The sequence below is a fragment of the Globicephala melas genome, chromosome 16, assembly GCF_963455315.2.
Source record: "Globicephala melas chromosome 16, mGloMel1.2, whole genome shotgun sequence".
NCBI lineage: Eukaryota > Metazoa > Chordata > Mammalia > Artiodactyla > Delphinidae > Globicephala > Globicephala melas.
The window spans coordinates 10,613,816-10,634,936 of record NC_083329.1 but is presented as its reverse complement, the minus strand read 5'-3'; the positions used below and the strand labels follow the sequence as shown (position 1 = coordinate 10,634,936).

Genomic DNA, 21,121 nt, shown 5'->3' with positions numbered 1-21,121 from the left:
CTATTTGCGCACGCGCGCATGCGTGTGCGTGTACGTATGCGCGCGCGCGTGTGTGTGTTTTAAAGGAGCTACTTGTTCAAATGTCCCAAAAATAATATCAGAATGTTAGGGAATTAAGTGAGCAGTAATGACATCACCAAGAAGCCCCTGGCTGGCATCTCCTCTGTCCTTGGCACCATCAGCTGAGGTGACTGTATCTGTCAACATGCAACTTGGGTGTGGTTGGACCGTTTGATTCCAGGAGCTTGTCTCCCTTGATGACTCTGAGCTCCTGTGGACCAGAGAGGCAGGCTGAGCACTCTTTTCTCGCATGCTGCGTCCCGACTTAACATTCCCTGGATGTTCCCAACCATCAGCTGCTCCCTTATGCAAAAGAGGTCATGCTTCCTTTCTGAGTGTGTGGAGGTTATCAGATCATCTTTGAAAGCCTACTTTTTGGTGTAGGAAGGCTCCCTTGGTGTCGGGTGTTGCTTTTCAGTACTCTCTTTGTGGTCTGTAGTAGTCGTGTCTTTGTGTGTCCAGAGAACACTCCCAGGAGCTGGATGTGGGTGAGGAAAGCCATAGGAGCTGCAGGTGATGGGAAGTCAAATCAGATTGGACCCCTGCAGGCTCCTGGGGGACACGGTACTCTACAGCAAAGTGGAATCTGGAAAGAGCCGGCGGAGAGGCTCAGGTAAACTTTTAGGGATGCTCATTATCGCCCTCCTCCTTCTCGTCATGGTAGTAACAACCGCAGGCAGCATCTCTTGAGTGCAGGCACTGCACTCATCGTTTTACAAATAGCATCTTAGTGAATTCTCTCAGAATCCTTTGAGGTTGGCACTTTCGTTATCCCATCATTTCAGTGGAGAAAATGCAACTGTCATGAGGTTAAACAGCTTATCCAAGGTTTACAAGCATCAGTGGCTGGGCCAGGATCTGAATGCCAGCAGTCAGAGCGCAGACAGCCTTGGAGCCACTCGCCTGTGCTGCCTCCTTGGGGGCTCAGGTGAGGTGGCCAGGTGGTGAGTGCAGTGTGTCACACACAGAAGAGCAGGTGTAAAGGCACAGACACAGCAGAGCCAGGGCCGCGTGGGCCCCACGAATAGGCATTTGCTTGGAGTGCTGTGTGCTGCAGGGGGCCGAGGGCGGCAGGGATCCAGGCAGGTTGTGGACAACTTCACGTAAGTTAATTAGTAGTTCATTCAGCAGAAAGTTACGAAGCACCTTCCTTGAGCCAAGCCCAGCGGCGGGTAGTGGAGGTGCGAAGCTGAATAAGGTGTGGTTTCTCGTCTAGTGGGGGCACAGACATGAACGTGAGTCAGACGGTTGAGCATCACAGGAAAGCCCTTGAAGGACAGGCAGGACTCAGGTAGGGAACTGAAGGAACGGTAAGTGTTTCCCAATTTCTTTCCCTGGCTTAAAAAAAAATGTACCCAAGACCTGTCCTTTGCCCCTCGTTTTGCTCTGCCCATGATACTGATATGTCCAGAAGATTTACTTCTGTAGAATATCGTTGAGATTGTGTTGATTTGATAACAGGGGTTTCTATTCTGGAATAGGATGCTTCTAAGGAAGATGGAAATAAAGTCAATTTGGGGGGAGGAGGGAAGGAAAGGAGACAAAGCTGGCTTGTGATAGTTTAATTTTTAGACACCTTTGAAAAGCCTTCACTCTTGGCTTTGTGACGGGCTATAATTGTTTGCCCACAGCAGGGCCTTTCCCAGACGTTTGCTTGTCCTGAGTTGTTAAAAGCACCACGCAGCACACCTTTCTGTCAGATGCTGGGAATTAGGGCACTTTGGGCCCACTGTTTTGTCTGATGTGGTTGAACCCCAGCGACAAGCTCTTCTCTGGCTAGCGCCCTAACATCAGGTGCCCTGGCTTCAGCCCCTCGGTGGTTAAAAGTGCTTGGCACGTTCATGCCCTTCCCTGCACACACACTGCTCCATGCCTGGCAGACTCCCAGAAGCATGCTGGCCACACAGTGCCTTGTATCAGTGCCCAGGTTTACCCACTGTCTGCGTGTAGCAATGGCCGGGATGGACGGCACTTCCTGTGTTGGTTTCATTGGTGGATGCACAAGGCAGGATGTCTCCAGCCCTTGCTGGAGACACTGGTCCTGTAGGGCACGGGCAAGGCGCCTGGAGTAATGGGGCTCTTCCCTGCGCCTGACCTCCCTGCACAGATGGGCTGGAGCTTAAAGTGCTCTATTCCCATATGTCTGGTTACAGGATCCTGGCATTGGTCATCTGTTCACAGGTTTCCCTGGGAACAACAATCAGAATTTCCTGGATACTAACTAACTCTCTGCTGGGCCTCGTGGGTGAGCAGTTGGCAGGGGCTCTAGAGTGGACTGCCTCGGTCCACTCCCAGCTTTGCTAATTACTAGCTTCGTGAATTGGGAAAATCACCTCCCCTCTCAGTGCCTCAGTTTCCTTATCTATAAAAGAGGGCTTTAACAACACTTTCCTCCCTCCCCAGGGTGTTGAGAGCTTCAAATAGGGTGATAGACTTACAACACTTCACTTAGGGTGTGATCTATAAGAAGCATTCAACTACTCAGTGAATTTAAATCCCTGCAACCATGCTTTGCTATGTATATCATCACTATACCCATTTGATAGATGAGAACACTGAGACTGAGACTCAAAGGTGAATAGGTTAAGTGACATACTCAAGGTCACAGAGCTGAAAATATCAGAGCTGGGGCATGAGACTGGTTCTACTAGATCTGAGTCTGTTCCCCACATTCATTTTGCTCCACAGGAGCTCTGGCTTCCTTGCCTGTGGAAGAGCATCATGCAAAACCAGCCACATCCCAGGCTCTGCTTAATGACTTTCATATGTTATCTTGATATGTGGGTGCTGTGTAGCGCATTTGCTTAGCAGTTTACGAGACGTTCTTTGATACAAGGTGATCTCACGCTCAGTTTCCCCATCTGTAAGATGAGGCTGTGGGGCTAAGCTGACCACTTTGATTCAGGACTCCAACCCAGGCAGCACGGCAGCCCAGATCGGAGCGTCACGGTCCCAGTAGCTGCAAGCAATTGTGTGTTCCCTTATCTCCCTGAGTTCCAGTTTTGTTTTCTGTACAAGGAGGATGTTTCCCCTAACGGAGTAGCTAGAGGATTAGACAATGTGAGGAAAGGCCCTAATACGTAGTAGGTGCTTAATCCATGACAGCTGCCACTAACACTTCTGTGACTTATCCATGTTCCTGGAAACACGCCCCATTCTTTCCTTCTCCAGCTCCAGAGTAAAGGTGTTTACCATGCTTTATTAATGCTTCTTGCTTCTGAGGTGAGAACTGCTACAGCACGGGTTAGAAGCACAGAGCTTGATTTAAACAGACTGAGTGCAAATTCCCACTTTACCACTTATTAGCTGTGTGACTTTTAGCAGGTTGTTTAACCTCTCTGTGCCTTAGTTTCCTATCCATTAAGTAAGGAGCCTGCTTCCTAGGGTTGCTGTGAGGATTGAATGAGTTAATTTACCGAAGTGCCTGTAGCAGACCATGTCATTAGTGAATTTTCGGAACATGTCATTAGTGAGTTTTCAGAAGCGCAGCCCTTTTCTCATAACTAGTGGGGAAAACTCAAGCACAGAGAAGGGGTCAGTATGTTCCCTGCATCCTGAAGCAGTGAGTGGCTGGAGTTCATTGTCCTGGTCTCTCTCAGGTCCCATTTAATAAGCACAGACAATTAACTGTCTTCCCACTGGGCCATTCCCAGGATTTTCCAATTTTTTTAAGCCATGGAAACATTAATCTAAGGGAAACAATCCCAGGGGAAATTTTGTCTGTCCCTTTCTGTGCTCCATCTCCACACCTGTTTGGAGGTAGAAGTAACCACTCCCACCTCTGTGTCTCTGTGTCCATCTTCATCTCCTCCATGGGCTTGGGCAGCAGAACAGTGCCTTCGAAAGGCGTTTGTCAGAACGTGGAAGGGGCAGGCATCGGTTTAACTCAGTCCGGTTTGCTGAGTGAAAGTGGGGTGCTTCTTTTTTCTTCATTCTTTCACTCGGTTCAGAGGTGCTTTTGCCCCGGAGGAAGTTGTTTTCCTAACGTGTTGGCTTCTGGGGCTCATCTCTTAATTCCAACTTCTGGTTGAAAGGGAGTTATAAAAAGTGGGGGGCAGCAGGTGGTAAATGTAAGTAAGTCTCTGTCCTGATCTGAGGACTGTGCTGCCCAAGGATACGGCAGATACGTTTCCAGGGAGAAGGAGCGAGACCAGAACCCAGATGTCGTTAGCATGAGAGGAGCAGAGAAAGACCCCTGACAGTCACGTGCAGACATTTCTGTTGCGGCCGCCTGGGCGGGGGCTGGGACGCTAGCCTGGTGGCTGCAATTCCTCACCTGCGAAGCTCGTGAGATGGGAAGCCCTGGGCCCTCCTGGTGCTTAGCCTTGGCCCAGGAAGCAGTTTGTCCTTGGTTCTAGGAGACAGACCAACGTGCATCTACCTAGGAGAGTTAAAGTGCTGTCTGGTTGGGCAAGTCTGGATGGGGATGTAATTAAAAGCGGGAGAGCTGAGGCAGCGAGCAGTGCTAAGAGGGACCCCCTTGGCCTTGAAGCTGTGAGCTTGGAGCCACCGGGCAGCTCTGATGCCTTCCCCGGCTCCGACTCCCGGGCTTGGAGCCGCGGTCTCCCACACGGCGCCCCATCTCCTGTTTGGTCACCACAGTCCTGCTCGGGATCATCTCCTGTAGGCAGCCTCTGGAGCCTTGGAGGGAAAGTCTTCCGATTCATATTTTCTCTGCGGTTCCATTTCTGTGTAACCTCAGACTGTGCCAGCTGGGATTGTCCTACTGTGTTTTCTTCGGTTCTCCATTCTCATATTTAAGGTGTGACTGGGGGTGGGGTCATTGCAGCTCTGTTCACTGTTCAGTGAGCTGCTTTCTCCTGTTTGGGGTGGTAGCTGGTCTCTGGTGCCCAAAGGGAGAGGAAACAGAAAGCTCAGGACTTCTTTGACCTCGACCGTAACTTCGGACTTACGTAAGCAGGGACTTCAGCCATTGCTCTCTAAACACTGAATGTGTGAGTCAAAACTGATGCAGTGTTTCTCAGTCCCCAGCATCATTTGAGATGCTTGTTACACAGCATGCTTGTTCTTAACTCACAAGCGAGTGTGGCCTTTTTGAGTCGCCCCTGGGGAAATCCCCTGCTTCAGTTCTGAATCTTCTCTTAGAGCTGTGTCACAGTCTCTTCTGAACACGCTCCGTGGTGATAGGACTTGCTGATGTGGCGTTTTAATAGCCAAGTCATTTGGGGCCACTGCCGATAAGGAGGCTCATCAAGCCGGTTACTACCATTTGTGCTCAGAAAGAAACCAGCCCGTAAGGAGAAGCGTTTTCACGTCTCAGGAACTGGCTCTGAAGACAGCTCCCAAAGAGGAGCTCCCAAGATGCTTTGAGCTCTGGCAGTCTGGCTGTAGCAAGTGTGCAGGGCCTCCGAAATTATTTTGAAAGACTGTGCATTTGGATGAATTCTGTTTTTTAAAAAAGGAGAGTATCTTCTAGCCATGCCTTAGTCTTGGAAAGCCCCTCTCCAAAGAGTGACACCGATCAGAGCCCAGGTGGAGATTTCCCAAAGCGGGAACGCTGTTTGGTTAATAGTGACACACCTCACCGCTCCCACCACCATCTGTGAGCCAACTGTAGATTTGTGAGATATTTAATCCCTTTTGATTGTTATCCTGAGACGTTATAATCATAAGGAAATAACATAAATACCTTTTTTTGATTGTTGAAATGTTGAAAACAATGTACTAATTATAGAATGCTGACTAAAGATTAGACATGAGAGGCAGAAAACCTGACCTCCAAAGCTTGGCCTTGCTACTCACCAACTGTGTGTCCTTGGGCACATCATGTAGTCCCCAAGCCTGGCAAGGAATTGTCACAAAGCCAGCGTGAGGATTTAAGAGACTCCAGTACCTGACGGTACCCAAACATAGTTCCTGCCTCATAGAAGGTTCAGTAGTGAGTGTCACTTGCATCTGAATCCCACCAGTTTGGTTCATTAAGCGCTTACTGCACTCCCAAGTGCTTTGGTCCACGGGAAGAAAGGGGGTGGAGGAAGGGAAGAGGAGAGACTTCATGGAAAAGGACTAACCTCTGCTTTGCAGTGGAAATGAATATTCGACCAAAGAACACCAAAGGGGAATGAATCAGGCGACTCTAAGCAAGTCCCGTGTGCTCCCATGTTGCCAGGGTGCTGAGGATGGAGGCCAAGGGTTCTTCCGCGCCTCTGCAGGGGAGACGGGAGGAGGCTTACTGGCAAAGATGAGTCAGTATAATTATGGACTGGTCTTTTCTGTTTAAAAAGCCACCACTTGGGGCTTCCCTGGTGGCGCAGTGGTTGAGAGTCCGCCTGCCGATGCAGGGGACGCGTGTTTGTGCCCCGGTCTGGGAGGATCCCACATGCTGCGGAGCGGCTGGGCCCGTGAGCCATGGCCGCTGAGCCTACGCGTCTGGAACCTGTGCTCCGCAACGGGAGAGGCCACAACAGGGAGAGGCCCACGTACCGAAAAAAAAAAAGCCGCCACTTAAAACGTGGCTCCCAGCAATTACAAATCAGTTATAACCCATAATCAGACCTCTGATTTTTCAAGTCTGTGGAGTCTCTAAGTATAGATATAAATCCTTCTTCGTTTGAGGTCAGGAGTTCAGTAAGATCATTCAACTAGTGAGTCTAAATGAAGCTAACTGGAACTAGTTATCAATCAGCCCTCTGATAGCAAACTGCTGTCCTCATAAGGGATTCTTTGTTATTTCTTCCAGGCAATTTCTTTCCTCACACCCCTGGCTGTTATTTGTGTGGTGAAAATTATCCGGCGAACAGACAAGACTGAAATTAAGGAAGCCTTCCTAGGTAGAGTATTCACAGTTCCTGCTTTAAGGGATGGGGCTGAACTTAATTATTTAGGTCGCTAGATTTTGAAAGTCTCAGTTGCACCCAGCTGATTTTTCTCTTCGTCAAATTAAGTTTGGAAACACAAGACAGGGTAAACTTTTACCCCTAAGAAGAACCAGTGCACGGGTGGTTTAAGTACCCTGTCTTCAGGGTCAGCCCATTGCCGCTGTCCATTGTGCTGAAAGTGAGTGTCAGACTCCCCATCAGAGCTCTGTGCTTCCCCGGCACACCAGAAGGGCAGCTGTTGGCTGTAAGGGAAAGTGAGTCTGAAACTTTGTCACCACTGACTGCCCAACCCCACATTTGTGGCTAATAGGCCCATATTTAAGGGCAATTCAAAAGTCAACCACAGACTCCTTGACCAATCACCATTGGCTAGAGGCAAAAATGTGCAAAAGCAGATGTAAAATATAATATAAACTGGAAACAAACTCCATAACTCTTCTTCAGTTTGGGGACATTTGGGCAGTTAATCAACTGTTATTATGTAAAGAATGCTCCAATCTTTGCCATTGATTATAACACCATTGTTATCAGTTCTCCCCTAGCTGAGCCATATCTGCATGTGACATGAGTCTGACATTTTTAGGGTTAAACCCATGTTTTTTCTGATCTGCATCTTAATCAAAAGACTGAGTAAATGACAGCATTAAGAGAAAGCAAAACTATTTGGCTTGTTTAGCAACCAAAATAAACCACCTGGAGGCCAGGTTTTTAGCTTTTTGATGGTTGGGAAAACTGAATTAGGTTTATTTTTTGACATGACACGTTAAATTTACCCAACCCGTCCGTCACACACATTGTGTTTGTTGGTGTGTTGTATAGGCTCACCATTCAGTTAGGTAGTAAATCTGGAAATATGAGATTCTTAAGTAAAGGTTATATTTGTTAATTACTGAGCTTTGAGGAAATGAAAATGTAGCGAAACATGGTCTCCCTTGTTCTTTGTAAGGGAAGGAGGGTGAGGGTGAGATCTAGGGAATGCAGAGCAGTAAAGGGACAGGGAACATTCTTACATAATCAGGCTTTGGTTAGGCTCTGTCTAGTTGAAAAGAACAGAATTCTTCTGAAATTACATCAAATAAGTTAGAGGTTTGCTTACAGGGCTATAACAAGCAATCTCACAGACATCCAGGAATAGGGAGCAGAAGGACAGAGGAGCCTCGTGGGGACGGAATTGGTATCCAGGCCACGAGGGGTGGAGGCGCCCCTGCCACCTCACGGCCCCTCCTCTCTGCGATGTGCCCTTCCTCTCCTCTCACTCCCTGCCTCAGTCTCCTGTCTGGACGTCGTTTCTGCTGCCTGCACCTTTGGTCTGTGTGAGGTTTGGGCTCGCAGTGGTGGGTGCCCCTGGCCCACCCCTGTATGACCGTTCAGCTCCAGTGCCACCTCGAAGTTTCACTGCATCTCGTGGTCTAGACTTCCCAGGTGGAGACTCTGGCTCGACTCATTTCTCAAAAAGCCTGGACACAAAAGTCCCGAGTCTCTGGCCAGCCTGTGGATGCCTTCCCTGAAGTCAGGTGTGTACCCCCGGCTGCTTAAGTGCGGGTTGATGCTTTGGTCGTCACATGGTCTCTGTCTCCTCAGCTGAGGTGGTGGAAAGGTCAGGTTTTCCAGGAAGGGCGTAGGTGCCCTCCCACATGGGGCTCGAGCATCTGGACAGATATCACTGTGGTCCCCCAAATGTCCCTTCAGGAGCCCTCTCAGTTGACCTGGAAATCCCTCTGCTTCACTTGTTATTCTAGTCGCTCCCTTGATGTGGAGTCCCGAGATACGTGAGTGTGGGTAGGAACTGTCTTTCATGGTTATGGTTGTAATTTACTGCCCGCTCTTGGAGCTGGGCTGTTGTTATGGCAGTGAGTAGCTTACAGTTACTTTCCCTAGACCTTTCATTCTTCGCTAAATCTCCCTTAGGATGACATCTCAAAATTGCACCCCATACCCGGCCTCCTATATGTTAACAGAGAAGGCAGAGTTATTGGATGTTCTGTTTGCCTAGATAAATGAGAGCCTGCCTTGTAAAAATGATGAAGAACCTCCCATTGTACACAGTTTGTTTTAAATTGCTGCTTTTAGGAAGCCTTGGAAGTAGGGGGTGGGGAGAGTGATCTTTAAAAACCAAGGACAGAAAACTAGGTGTAGCTTTTCCACCGTTACCTGGGATGCAGGACTTTCTCAGTGAGGGTGGTTTAGTGCTGAGGTCCCTTCTTTACCCAGGCATCTTCAGCAGACCCGAACCCCCAGAGCTCCCCTGATCCGCCTGTCCACAGCAGCCCCCCTTGTGCATCTGCTCTTGGACAAGCGAGGCCTGCCCCACCCAGCATCGGGCTCTAAGGGATCTGGCTGCGGAACAGCCAGGTCTGTAAATTGGAGAACCCTGTTTTGGAAGGACTGTGGTGCTGAATTCCCAACAACAAAAGTAACAACAACAAAAGCCCCTCTTAATCCTCTGGGGTGCCTTTAAGCAGGAGTGCCCTCCATATAGGCCACTTGCAGGCCAGCTCACATGACACACTGCTTTGCATTTCTTTATCAGACACAGTCTGGCTTGTCTTTCTGACTCTTCTCTCAAGCCCGCAGTGCTGTGGGATGCTGTAAACACAGCCCTTAGGAACCAGGCCCGCTGGGTTATTGCTAATCAACAAGCCACCCCCTGCCCCCATGATTGGCGCCGTTCATTTCCTGCTTGGCCAGCCTGTCACACATCTAATCTCAGCCCAGCCTTCCCTCTGGTATCAGTGAGAGGTCCCCTATCTTGGTCCCCCTGGGGGTTGTGCTATTCAGATGAACATAATAATCAGTTCATTTCACTTCCGGAAGGCTGCAATGACTCCCACCCTAAGTACTGTCGTTGCAGATCCCCACTCTCTTCTGTCTCCTTCAGGCTTTTGGATCAGAGAGTGAAGCTGCCAGCTGTTGGTGCTTATATCACATCCACACATTTTCTAGCTCAGCTACTTGAAGCTTTGCAGAGAACTGCTCTGTGCTCCAGTAAATCCAGCCGGTGCAGAGGCTGAGGACGCGTATGGTGTTTCTGGACTGATGTAGCAGTCTCTGAAGTTCCCCAAGGGCATTGGGAGATCAGCTAGTGATGCTTGTTCCCAGAGACCTTCTCTGTGCAGAGGCCATCCTAGGACCAGGATACGAGGGAGTCTGGCCCCTCTGGGAAAACACAACAGTGAGCGCGCTGGACTAGCCCTGAGAAGAAAAGCCCCTGTCATCTCAGGGCTATTTCACAGCCTGTTAATTGTCGTATCTGTGGGAGAATTCTGCCGTGAAGATGGCCCAGGGAATTTTCCCTCCTCTCTGCAAAGGAGACCTCTCAGCAGTGCTGTGAGCTTGTGAGAAAGAAGGGAAGCCAGCGTTTTAGGAAGGAAGGGTCTGTGCATGCAGAATGTAATCATATCTCTCCAAGTCCCGTCCCCCCACTCTTGCTTCCAGTTTATATACCCCAGTTGCGTGCTCGGTATTTTAAAGGTGGTGCCGCGCTGCTGACGCATGCTCTGCGCTCCACCCCGGTGGCCCATCCCTCCTTTGCTGCCACAGTCAGATATGGCACTGCTGCCCATCCCGCACTTAGGGGATTAGTTTCCCTTTGACAAAGGTGTTCGTTTGAACTGGTCCCTCCCGTTCTCTTTGCTTCCCATGACTTGTTAAAAGCAGGTGGGTTCTGTCTCCACCTCAGTGGTCTGTGCCCTTGGTGACTGTTGACGGTTCACAGTACTTTCCGTTTGTAGAATAACACATTTGTCTCCCTTGATGACCATGAATTGCTCCAGGCAGCTCCTTTCCGAAAATGGCCCTCCGCTGCTATTTTCTTACGTAAATCTCAGCTAGTATTGAACAGTTAATACTTGCCAAAGGGAAATCGTAACTCATATGCTTTATTATTCAACAAAGCAATGGAACAGGGCATCAATAGGTTTTTATTGCTTATGCAAAGCATTTGGCCTTCCATCGCATTGACTTGCCTTTTGTGCAGTCTTGATAAACACAGGAGAGAGGTTCAGGGTCCTTGCAGGGAAAGCTCCATGACTCATTTCATCTGCACGCTTTGGACGATCTGTGCTTTATCCAGCAAAGTCCTTCCAAGCTGCTGGGAGAAAGTCCCTGTGCTGCCTATTTTTAAAGGATGTAATCCAGAAATGCCTACTGTTTTAGGTGGCAGGAAGCACCACCTGGGCAAATCTTTTCAAAAGCGAACGAGGTTTTGGGGACACTTCACCTTCTCGGAAACGGTGATTTGTTTGATAACAAGTGGAGAGCCGTCAGCAGGAGACGCGGGTCAACAAGGAGGTGATGGCTGAGTGGGCACGTCCTACTTGCAGTAGGATCCCAGCAGCTGCTCTGATTAGAATTGTGTCTGAGAAGATTGCCAGAAGGAAATAAAAAAGTTATGTTTCTTGCTACCGGTAAAAGGGATTCTACGTGCTGTCCTATTAAATCTGTTCCTATCAGGCCAGAACATGATAGATGGGCTTCTCAGTGATATTGAAAATTTCATTCAAGGAGGAGAGATCAATTTCATGTCACAGGGGCTTGGAATTTTATGAGTCACTCTCCAAGGTCCTGTTCTAATTACATTTTCCTTTAGCTGCTCAAACTTGCCTCCCTTTTTTAGAGTATTCGCTCATATTTCTGTGGTCATAAATTAAACAGTAGTACGATGGAACAGAGGTGATGGTGACGATGATGATAACAATGATGATGATGGTTTTGATTTGCGAGCCCGCTGGTTATTTTTCTGTCTGTTGGTTTTGTTTTGTAGCCGTGTCCTTGGCTCTTGCTTTGAATGGAGTCTGCACAAACACTATTAAATTAATAGTGGGAAGGTAAGTTCCAAAAAAGAAACAAATAGTGACTGATTCTCAGGGTTTTCTACGTAGGAGCCTTGGCCGCAGGACACTGGATGGGACAAATTTGAGCTCTTCTGGTTTTCCCTTAAGTTATTGTCCTTCTGAGATTTCTGTCCTCAGCACAGATCTTTCCTCTCCTTTGAATTACGAACTCAGTATTTCAGAAAGCAGGGCATCAATAGTAAAGCGGTATCCACTGACTATACTTTCTTGTGGACCAAAGCCCACTGCTGGCATCTCTGGTCCATCCACTGATGTTCCAGGGCCTCACCAGACACCCACTCACTTGCCAGTTTTGGCCTCCAAAAAATAAATAAGCTTCCTTCCTTATCGTTCTCTTTGGAATAAGAAATCTGGATTGGCGTTTGAGCTGTGGCGCATGGCCCATTTCTCTTACTCCCCTGGGAAGTGATTTCTCTTCTCCATTTATCTTGCCTCCTCCCTCAGCCGCTCTGGCAGTGAGCTAATCTCTGTAGAGACGAACCGTCAAAAGACCCGAATTCAGGACCTGACCTTGGCCCTGCCTGGCTGTTGGCCCTGGACAGGCTGGTTCCCCTCTTGGAAGCTCAGTATCAGTGATCATGTAAATACTTGGTGCGTGGTGCTGGCCAGGCATCGAGGGGCAGGAGAGGCACACAGATTGCGCAGTGTGTGGCTTGGGGCTGCGGCGTCCTTGCAACTTTCCAGGCTTAGAGTTGCTGTGGGGCCTGATAAAACGCCGATTCCCAGGCCGTGTCCGCTCTGAGGTTCTGGTTCAGTAGGTGAGTAGCCACACTTGGAGGAACACTAGCCACATAGGGGAGAGACAGTAAGCCAGCAGTTCTGGTAGATTACTGATAATTGGTATGTTACAGATATCGATAGATTGTTATTGGGCCCAGATCCCAGAGCTGGAGGACCAGTGAGTCAGTCTGTGTGAACTGTAACCCAGTACGTACAGAAAAGGGGGATTGTGTTTACAGTGCTAGCAAGACCTTGTCCACGGCAGGCATTCGGCAAAGGTTAGTTGAATTAATGTGAAGTAATTCACCATCACACATCTGTGTGAGAGTCCACACTTGAGTGAGGTGGACAAGCGTGGGGTGAGCTGTGTAGGCACAAGAATCCAATTGCTGGGGTTCAGAGCTTGTCTTTGCCACTTACTGGTTGTGTGTGACCTTGGGCAGTAGTGTAATCTTTCTGAGCCTTCATTTTCGCACCTGTGAAATGAAGGAGGTCCGAGGGCCTGACCCAGGGTTGTCATAAGAATCGTATGACACATAGAGTCACAGATGTAGAGAGCAAACTTTCGGTTACCAAGGGGAAAAGAGGGGTGGGACGAATTGGGAGGTGGGGGTTGGCTTATATACACCGCTATGTATAAAAAAGATAACTAATGAGAACCTACCGTTTAGCACAGGGGGCTCTACTCAGTGCTCTGTGGTGACCTCACTGGGAAGGAAATGTAAAAGAGGGGAATCTATGTATACATGTAACTGATTCACTTTACTGTACAGCAGACACTAACACAACATTACAAAGCAACTATACTCCAATAAAAATTTTAAAAGGAAATAAAATTAAAAAAAACATGCACCCATGGGCGGTGCTTAGTGCTGGGTCTGGTATGCAGTACGTACTCAGTACACGTTATCCGTGATTGTGGCAGGAGGCTCGGCCTTGGGGCCGGCTTGAACCGCCTCCCTGTAGAGCCTCCCCCGCAACCTGGACCAGGTGCCGACCTGGCGACCGTGTGCTCTGCATCTTGGAGCTGGGCTTCTAGGTCCTCTCAGTGAGCTTAAGTGAGACTGCTATTTAAGGAAGGGCAGGCAGTTGGCCATCCAAATTCAAGCTACAGGGCCATGAGGAGCCTGGAGGCTTGGGTCCTGGAAGCAGCCTCCGAGTAGCGGACCCATAGGTGGAGGCAGGAACTACCTTCTACTCCACCGGCCCTGGGCTTAGGTGGCTCCTGGAAGTCACCTCACTTGACCTGCAGGACCTCACCTTTGGGTAGGTATTGATCTCCCTTTTTTTTACAGATGTGGAAACTGAGGCTGGGGTAGGGGATGGCTACATGACCTTCCCAAGGTCATAAAACTAGTAAGTGGCAGAGTGGGAGTTCCAGCCCAGATCTCTCTGACCCCAAAGCCTGAGCTTTGCCTAAGCCCATAGTGTCTTCGGGGCGGGGCGGGCTGCGCTGTTGATGGCAGCAGGAGGAGCTAGGACAGCAGGGGACAGCGGGGTTAGCTTGGGGTTTGTTTGTGATGGCAGCGTTTTATATTGAAAATGTCCATGGTGTCTTTTGTAGACCTCGCCCCGATTTCTTTTACCGCTGCTTTCCAGATGGAGTGATGAACTCGGAAATGCACTGCACAGGTGACCCCGATCTGGTGTCCGAGGGCCGCAAAAGCTTCCCCAGCATCCATTCCTCCTGTAAGTTCAGTGGCTGGGCCACTAATTCCTGGGTCATGTCTCCTCATCACTTTCTTCGGGAGTTGAGAGAAAAGAGTTGATACACGAAGGTCAAGCACCGTTCACTTTTCTTCACTGGTTGGCTTAGAAACAAGATATTTAATAGGAAATAATGAGCCTGAGGACAAGGCTCTGGAGTTTACAAAACATTGTATATGTTGCTTTTGTGAACTTGGCGGAGTGTAACCTGTGACACTTTACCCTTTGGCAGTACCAATCAGAACTTGACAGTGCGAGGGAATTAACCATGTTCCCTGGGACCTTATGCCTTTCAGCTCAGTATTCTCTCTAGTTTACTCCTTCAATGAAGGTAGTGTATGTGTGTGTGTGTACCAACATATAGTATGTATGTGTGTATATATATATATAAATGAACATACACCCTCCCTAATATATAGTCTGATTATGGGTATGTGAGCTGGGACCAGCCTTAAGCAAAGAATAACATGAATCAGGTACAGGGTGGTGTAGTGCAAAGCATACAGCTCTTTAAAGTGTGACAAATCCTGACTCCGCCAGGTCCTAGCTCTGTGACTTAACCTCTCTGTGCCTCAGTTCCTGCTGTGTAAAGTGGGAATAAGGCCTCCGCTATTGGTTGGAGTGAGGGTTAAAATAAGAGATGGGCATCACTGACATTGCTGGGGCGTCTGCCGGGCCCAGATGTTAAAAAGGTGCATTATCTTGATAGTCCATTCAGTGTCTGTCAGGTACTTGGTATCATGCTTCAAATAAACCCCAGTCATCCATGCATTGTTTAGTCTCAGGGCTGAGATTCCCAGAGCGTTCTGGTTTGTGTCTTCATTCGTTCCATCAGTGTTTACTGAGTGACTTAGGTGCCGGGCACTGACTGTGATAGGTGCTGGGGACACAAAGATAAGTGAGACACAGCGCGTGTCCTGGGGAGTCCACGGGCAGTGCAGGCTTTATATTTAGGTTGGTGGTTCTGGGATCATTGGAGAGGAACCAGGCCCACAGGTGACCACCTGGGAGAGGACAACCTGCTCTCCTGACCCAGAGTCCTTGATTCCCCACAGGTCTGATCGTTGTTTAGCTTTGGCGAGCCTGTTACCTTAATCTTTTCTCTGTTTTCTAAGTACCCGATACACACCTGATAGTGGCTGGATCAGGGAATAACTGGACGGCCTTCCCTACAGAGTGGTTGTTGAGCATTTTGCCCAGAGTCATTAGAGATTAGGGCCTGTCATCAATATAGAGGTGCCCGCCCCTCTAAGCGGATCTCCATCAACCTGTGCCACAGCCCTGCCAGGTCCGGTTGTCCCCACTTTATGTACAGGGACAGTGAAGCTTAGACGGACTCAGCAACTTGTTCAAGGACACTTAGCCGACCTTCATGCCAGCCTCTAACACGATAGTGTCTTGGGCTTTAGGTGATTAAATACAACAGGGTGTTCACAGCCCACGTGCATTTAAATAAATAACTCATTTTCTCCTCTAGTTTACTGGAGACTTTAGTGGGTTGAATAATGGCCCCCCAAAAAGATATGTCCAAGTCCTAGCCCACAGGACCTGTGAATGTGACCTTATTTGGAAAAAAGTCTTTGCAGATGTAATTAAGTTAAGGATCTCGAGATGAGATCATCCTGGCTTTAGGGTGGGCCCTAAGTCCAATGACAGATGTCCCTACAAGAGAAAGGCAGAAGACCATTGAGACTTAGAGATGCAAGGAAGAAGGCCACGTGAAGGCAGAGGCAGTGATTGCAGTGACGCAGCCACAAGCCAGGGAGCACCTGGAGCCACCAGAAGCTGGAAGAGGCGGGGAAGGAGCCTCCCCTGGAGCCTTCACAGGGACCGCGGCCCAGCCAACACCTTGATTTTAGACTTCCGGCTTCCAGAACTGTGAGGGAAGAAATTTCTTTCATTTTCAGCCACCAGGTTTGTGGTAATTTGTCACAGCAGCCCTGAGAAAAGAAAAAGGAGCCTTAGATTGAACACAGTGGTTCATGGGGAGCGTTTGACTTTGGAGTCATGGGGGAGACTGAGAGAAAGCACACTCCTGGGCATGCTTCCTAAAATGCCCTCTGAGGTTAGTGTTGCCAGGGGCACAGCCTGCATGACGGTGTAGGGTGCTCCAGTCACTCCCGTTGTTTAAGGTCACGCATCCATTTGGATTCACTTCCTGTCCGAGTTTGTTCTTCGCCTCTGAAATCATGTTTTGTTTTAAGTGAGTCTGTTTCGGAGGCAGTGTAGGTGCCAGCTGGAGGAATGTCTGCAGTATTGATTTCCTATCTCCTTACTGTCAGGGATTCCTGTGCTGGCATTGTTTAGAGGTACCTGGGGTGGTATTCACCTGGGGTCCGCTTCTGTCTGGTCTCCATCTGTATCCTTGTGGGGTCACTCAAGTTCTCTGTGGTTTTAAGACATGTTCTGTTCTCCCAAAGACTCGGTGCTGAGCTTCAAGGGGCTTCAAAAATCATAAGCAGTAAGAAGTGAAACCCTGTGGGAAAACCTTAATCCTGGCTTTCAAACTGTTAACTGAGGACTGCAGCACAATTTCGTAGCTACTGTTGCATTTGAACTTGGGAGGGAAATAGGTCTTATGTGAAGAACTCAAGCTAGAAGACTGCTGGACCACGAAGAGTAGAGGGCAGGCCCCACAAAAGTGTTTCTTTCAGAGGCGCACCCTCCCTGTCAGATGCGTTTCCTGACAAGTCTGCCCACCAGCTGCCTTGTCGAATGCGGGGCTGATGTCCCATCTGTGCTGGACAAGTGTTTTGACAGAGGCTATTACTATCTCTTGCTTAAGATGTACTTATAATGTTACAGATTTTTACTACTTGCCAGACACAGAATCCTCCCCAGTCTCTAGGCTTTGGTGAGTATTTTCATCTGCTCTCTTGCTCTTTTGTGACAGGTCGGAGGTTGCCTTGCAGGGAGCTGCCGTGTCCACTTAGAAAAACCACCAGCGCTGTTTTCTGGATCTCTTATTGTAGCTGATAGGAAGCCTAGTGGTTGGTGTGACTCTTTGCTCCTCGAAGAGGTGGCAGGCCTCAGAGGGGGCGACCTCAGTGGACTCGCATTTTGTATGCACACTCTTTCTCCCTTCAGTAAAATCAACTTCGTGGGTTGCATTTGGGTGAGTGGACACAGGGGCTCTAGACCAAGGGATCTCCGGAGACGAACTCCCCATTCTAGGTAAACGTGGGTTTGCTTCTGTTCTGTTCACGGGTAATTGGTGACTGGAGGGTCGTTGAGGTCCACATGTTGTTCTGCAGAACAGTTGGTTTTCTTTGAACGCAAGAACAGTTGGTTTTCTTTGAACGCAAGAACAAACATTGATTACTTTTGGAAACAAAAGATCTTGGTCTCAGTTTACCATAAGCAGTCCAACGGCACTGCCCTGAAGGGCTCACGTGCCCGACTTTCAGCAAATGGCACGTCCCTGGGGTAGCCACGCTATGGGACTTGCTCTGTGAGGCAGCCTAAGCCACGCTTGCTGGAAACGCAGAGATCAGTTTCAAAGAGCGAGTGATTTCCTTCAGAGTTTTGAGAAGCTTGGGGTTTAAAGTGGAGAAGGGCAATGTGGCTTCAGAGCAGGGATGTTCTGAAAAGGGGATTGTCTTTCAGCATACCATCTCAGCTTTTGATTGGGTGTTGTTTCAACTTCCAGAAAGAGGATAGATTTCAGAGAGAAAATTGAAAACAAAAACAAAACCAAAAAACCTTATTATTGCCAAGTCAAGCTATTAAGAAACTTCTTTTCTATAAAATGGTGGGAATGAATAAAGTGATACTGTGTCCAGGTGTCGGCAGATGACAGCATGTGGGCTGCCTGTTTGGTGAATAAAAGTGTTACTGGTGCACAGAGATGCCCATCATTTACGTGTTGTTTATGGAGGCATTTACTTTACAATGGCAGAGTTGAGTAGCTGCAGAGAGACCTGGCCCACAGAACTGCAAACACGTTGCCCATACTCCAAACAGATAGTATTAAAAAGCATTACCACGGGGGTCCCAGTGGGGGAGGGACGAATAGGCAGAACACAGAGGATTTTTAGGGCAGTGAAACTACTCTGTATGACACTGTAATGGTGGATGCCTGCGAGGATACATTTGTTGAAACGCATAGAATGTACAACACCGAGACCGAAGCCTAATATAAACCGTGGGCGTTAGGTGATTATGATGTGTCAGTGTAGGTTCATCAATTGCAAGAGCTGCTGGAGGACGTTGCTAATGAGGGAGGCGTTGTATGTGTAGGGGCTGGGAGTCTATGGGAGGTCTCTGTACCTTTTAAAATTTGCTGTGAACCTAAAACTGCTCTAATAAACTAATGTCTGAGAAGAAGGCTTTACTAAAGCAAGACCAGTGCTCCTGAATTGTGCACATAGATGTTTCATTTTAAAACAAGTCCATTATCGTATAAAAAGTGGGCATTTATGGGAAAATCAGTGCTTGTGGGATGCATTCTTTAAATGACAAACAAAACTTCAAGGCGTATCTGGCCCACGGCGATTTAACAGATTCTTCTTGAGTACTTAGTGTTTTATAGGTACAGGCTTGCACTTGGGGAGGGTACAGGATGCTCAGACGTGGCCATGTGCTGTTTGGGGCCAGGGCAAATACAAGGTGCTTTAACACAGTGCTCTGGGATTGGGGAGCTGGGAATTCCAGTTGGGGAACAGGGAAAGCCTCTGCAGGACAAGCTCTTTCTCCTGTCATTTCCCAGGAGAGTACGCATGAGCTAGGTGTTTTGGGTCATTTATGTTTGAAGTGTCTTTATTCTATTTTCTAGCTGAGTGTAGAATTCTAGGTTGAAGATCAGTTCTGTGCAGGATTCTAGTTTACCGTGTGCTTCAGAGAGACCCAATGACATTCCCTGCTTTCATTTTGCTTTTCTCTTTCTCTCTCTGGAACCTCCTAGGAGCCTTTAGCTCTGGTCATCTGAAGTTTCACAATGATGTGCCTTCCTGGGACTTTTTTCTTTGTATTTACTGTTCTGGTCTCTCAATGGGTCCTTTTATTTTGTAACTTTGTGTACCTCCCTCTATATTCCCTATTTCTTTTCTCTGGATCCTGTATTAGGCAGATACTGAATCTCCTGAGTTGATTTCATCTTTTAATTTTATTTCCTATTGTCTTTGTCTTTTTGTTCATCTCTCTAGGAGATTTAAAAAATTTTATTTACCAGCCCTTCTATTGAATTTATTATGATTTTTATATTCTTAATTCCCAAAAGCTCTTTCCTGAACTCTGATTTAAAAAAATATAACATCGGGTTCTTTTGTCGTAAGTACAGTGTCTTTCTTCTTTGTCTGCAGGTATCATCTGCTCTCACCTTCTCTTCATCTGCATGTTCTTTGGTTTCTCGCTTTCCTTAAGTATCTGCTTTGGCTGGATGTTCTTATTTAACGTGGGAGCACTGAAGCTAACTGGACAGAGCCCATTAAGTGGACTTCACTGAAGGGTGGTTGGGGAGTGAACTGGTTGACCCTGAGTGTTAGCATCTGGCCTTTACTTAAAGGCCGTTCCATTCCCTGGAGGAGGCATGCCCCTTCCCTGTCTCTGGCCAGGTGTACATGAACCTGGCATTCCGGAAGCCAAGCCCAGGGACTTGGTTTCTCACAGGTCACCTTGCAGACCTTCCCTCAGGCCCCTGTTTTCGGTCTGATTGTTCAGCCCTGTTTTCTACTTGTCTGCTTTTTCCGAGCCCAGAGCCTTGAATGGTTAAATCTTCTACCTCCTTCAAAGGTTGGGGAGGTGACAGTTTCCTGGTTGGAGGATAGAGTGGGGACCTGGAGGGTTTAACCGCTCTCTGGGGACTTTCCAGCTACTTTGCTGTCCGGCCCACGTCTCACCCCTGCCTCCTGCGGTGCCGGTTCCAAGCTTTGCAGGGCCCTGCCTGGTGAATTAGCGCTTCTCATCAGCGCCACTGTCCGCAGGCGTGGAGGTGCGCCTTTCCCCCACTCTGCCAGCTGCTTCCCATCCTCATGTATTGTGGGGTGCAGTTGAGGTGCTTCTAGCTCCATTTAAGATAGAATTTGTTTCCCTATTTGCATTAGTCAGGGTTCTCCAGAGAAACAGAACCAATAGGGTATATGTATAGAGAGAGAGGGAGAGGAAGAATCATTTTAAGGAACTGGCTCACAAGATTGTGAGGGCTGGCGCGTCTGAAATTTGTAAGGCAGGCCGGCAGACTGGAAATTTGGGTAGGATTTCTCTGTTGTAGCCTTGAGGTAGAATTTCTCACTTGGGAAACCTCAGTCTTTGTTCCTAAGGCCTTTAATGATTGGATGAGACCCACCTACATCATGGAGGGTGAGCTCCTTTACTTAAAGTCAATGGATTGTAAACGCTCATCATAACTAAAAAATATCTTCAAAGCAACTTCCAGACCGGTGTTTGACCAAACATCTGGGCACTGTGACCTAGCCAAGTTGACACATAAAATTAGTCATCACGCTATTGTTCCTTCCTTCCCCTATCATTTTAAATTCAGAAATACCATCATGATGCCCTAATACCTAATAGTTGCAGGGGCACCATATGTTAGAAGATTCTCATGCAACCTCAGCGTTACTTTGATGACGGAGTCCTTGAGAGTGGAGTGCATACACCAAAGGTCTTTGTAGGCTGAGTGTCTGGGAGTTTGCTTTTGTGGAACAAATCTAAATGGGTTGTAACTCTGGATTGAGAAATTATCATAAGATATCATCTGCGCTAAGCAGCCAGGTTTAATTCCATCAAGCATGAATATTTACTATTATAAACCAGCTGGTTTTTGGAGAGGTTAGGCAGGCTTTTGCATAAAGAAACAGGAAATAGGAGAGCAGAAGACATTGCAGGATTTGTTTGTTTTGCATCATTTAATGAAATGAAATTGCTATCCAGGGTTTTTGCTGGTAGATGGGAAGCTTCTTCTTTAAAAAATGGTATAAAATGGCATGGGCTGCTTTGGGTCCT

The 21,121-nt window shown here is 48.1% G+C and overlaps 1 protein-coding gene across 6 annotated transcripts in view; it reads left to right on the top strand.

Annotated features, from left to right (window-relative positions):
- The window catches only part of PLPP4 (phospholipid phosphatase 4), a 238,730-nt gene that overhangs the window by 45,490 nt on the left and 172,119 nt on the right, over window positions 1-21,121 (top strand). For 3 of the 6 annotated variants that reach the window (XR_009559292.2, XM_060286167.1, XM_030839342.2), the window contains exons 3-5: window positions 6,761-6,851; window positions 11,662-11,725; window positions 14,037-14,161. The exons of 2 other annotated variants lie outside the window; for them this stretch is intronic. Coding sequence is in view for 2 of the 4 variants with exons in the window: in XM_060286167.1 (XP_060142150.1) it covers window positions 6,761-6,851; window positions 11,662-11,725; window positions 14,037-14,161 (280 nt within the window). In the remaining 2 variants the exon portion in view is untranslated. Of the gene's footprint in view, window positions 1-6,760; window positions 6,852-11,661; window positions 11,726-14,036; window positions 14,162-21,121 lie in introns of those variants that run through there. One more of the 6 variants, XR_009559293.2, reaches the window with a different exon arrangement.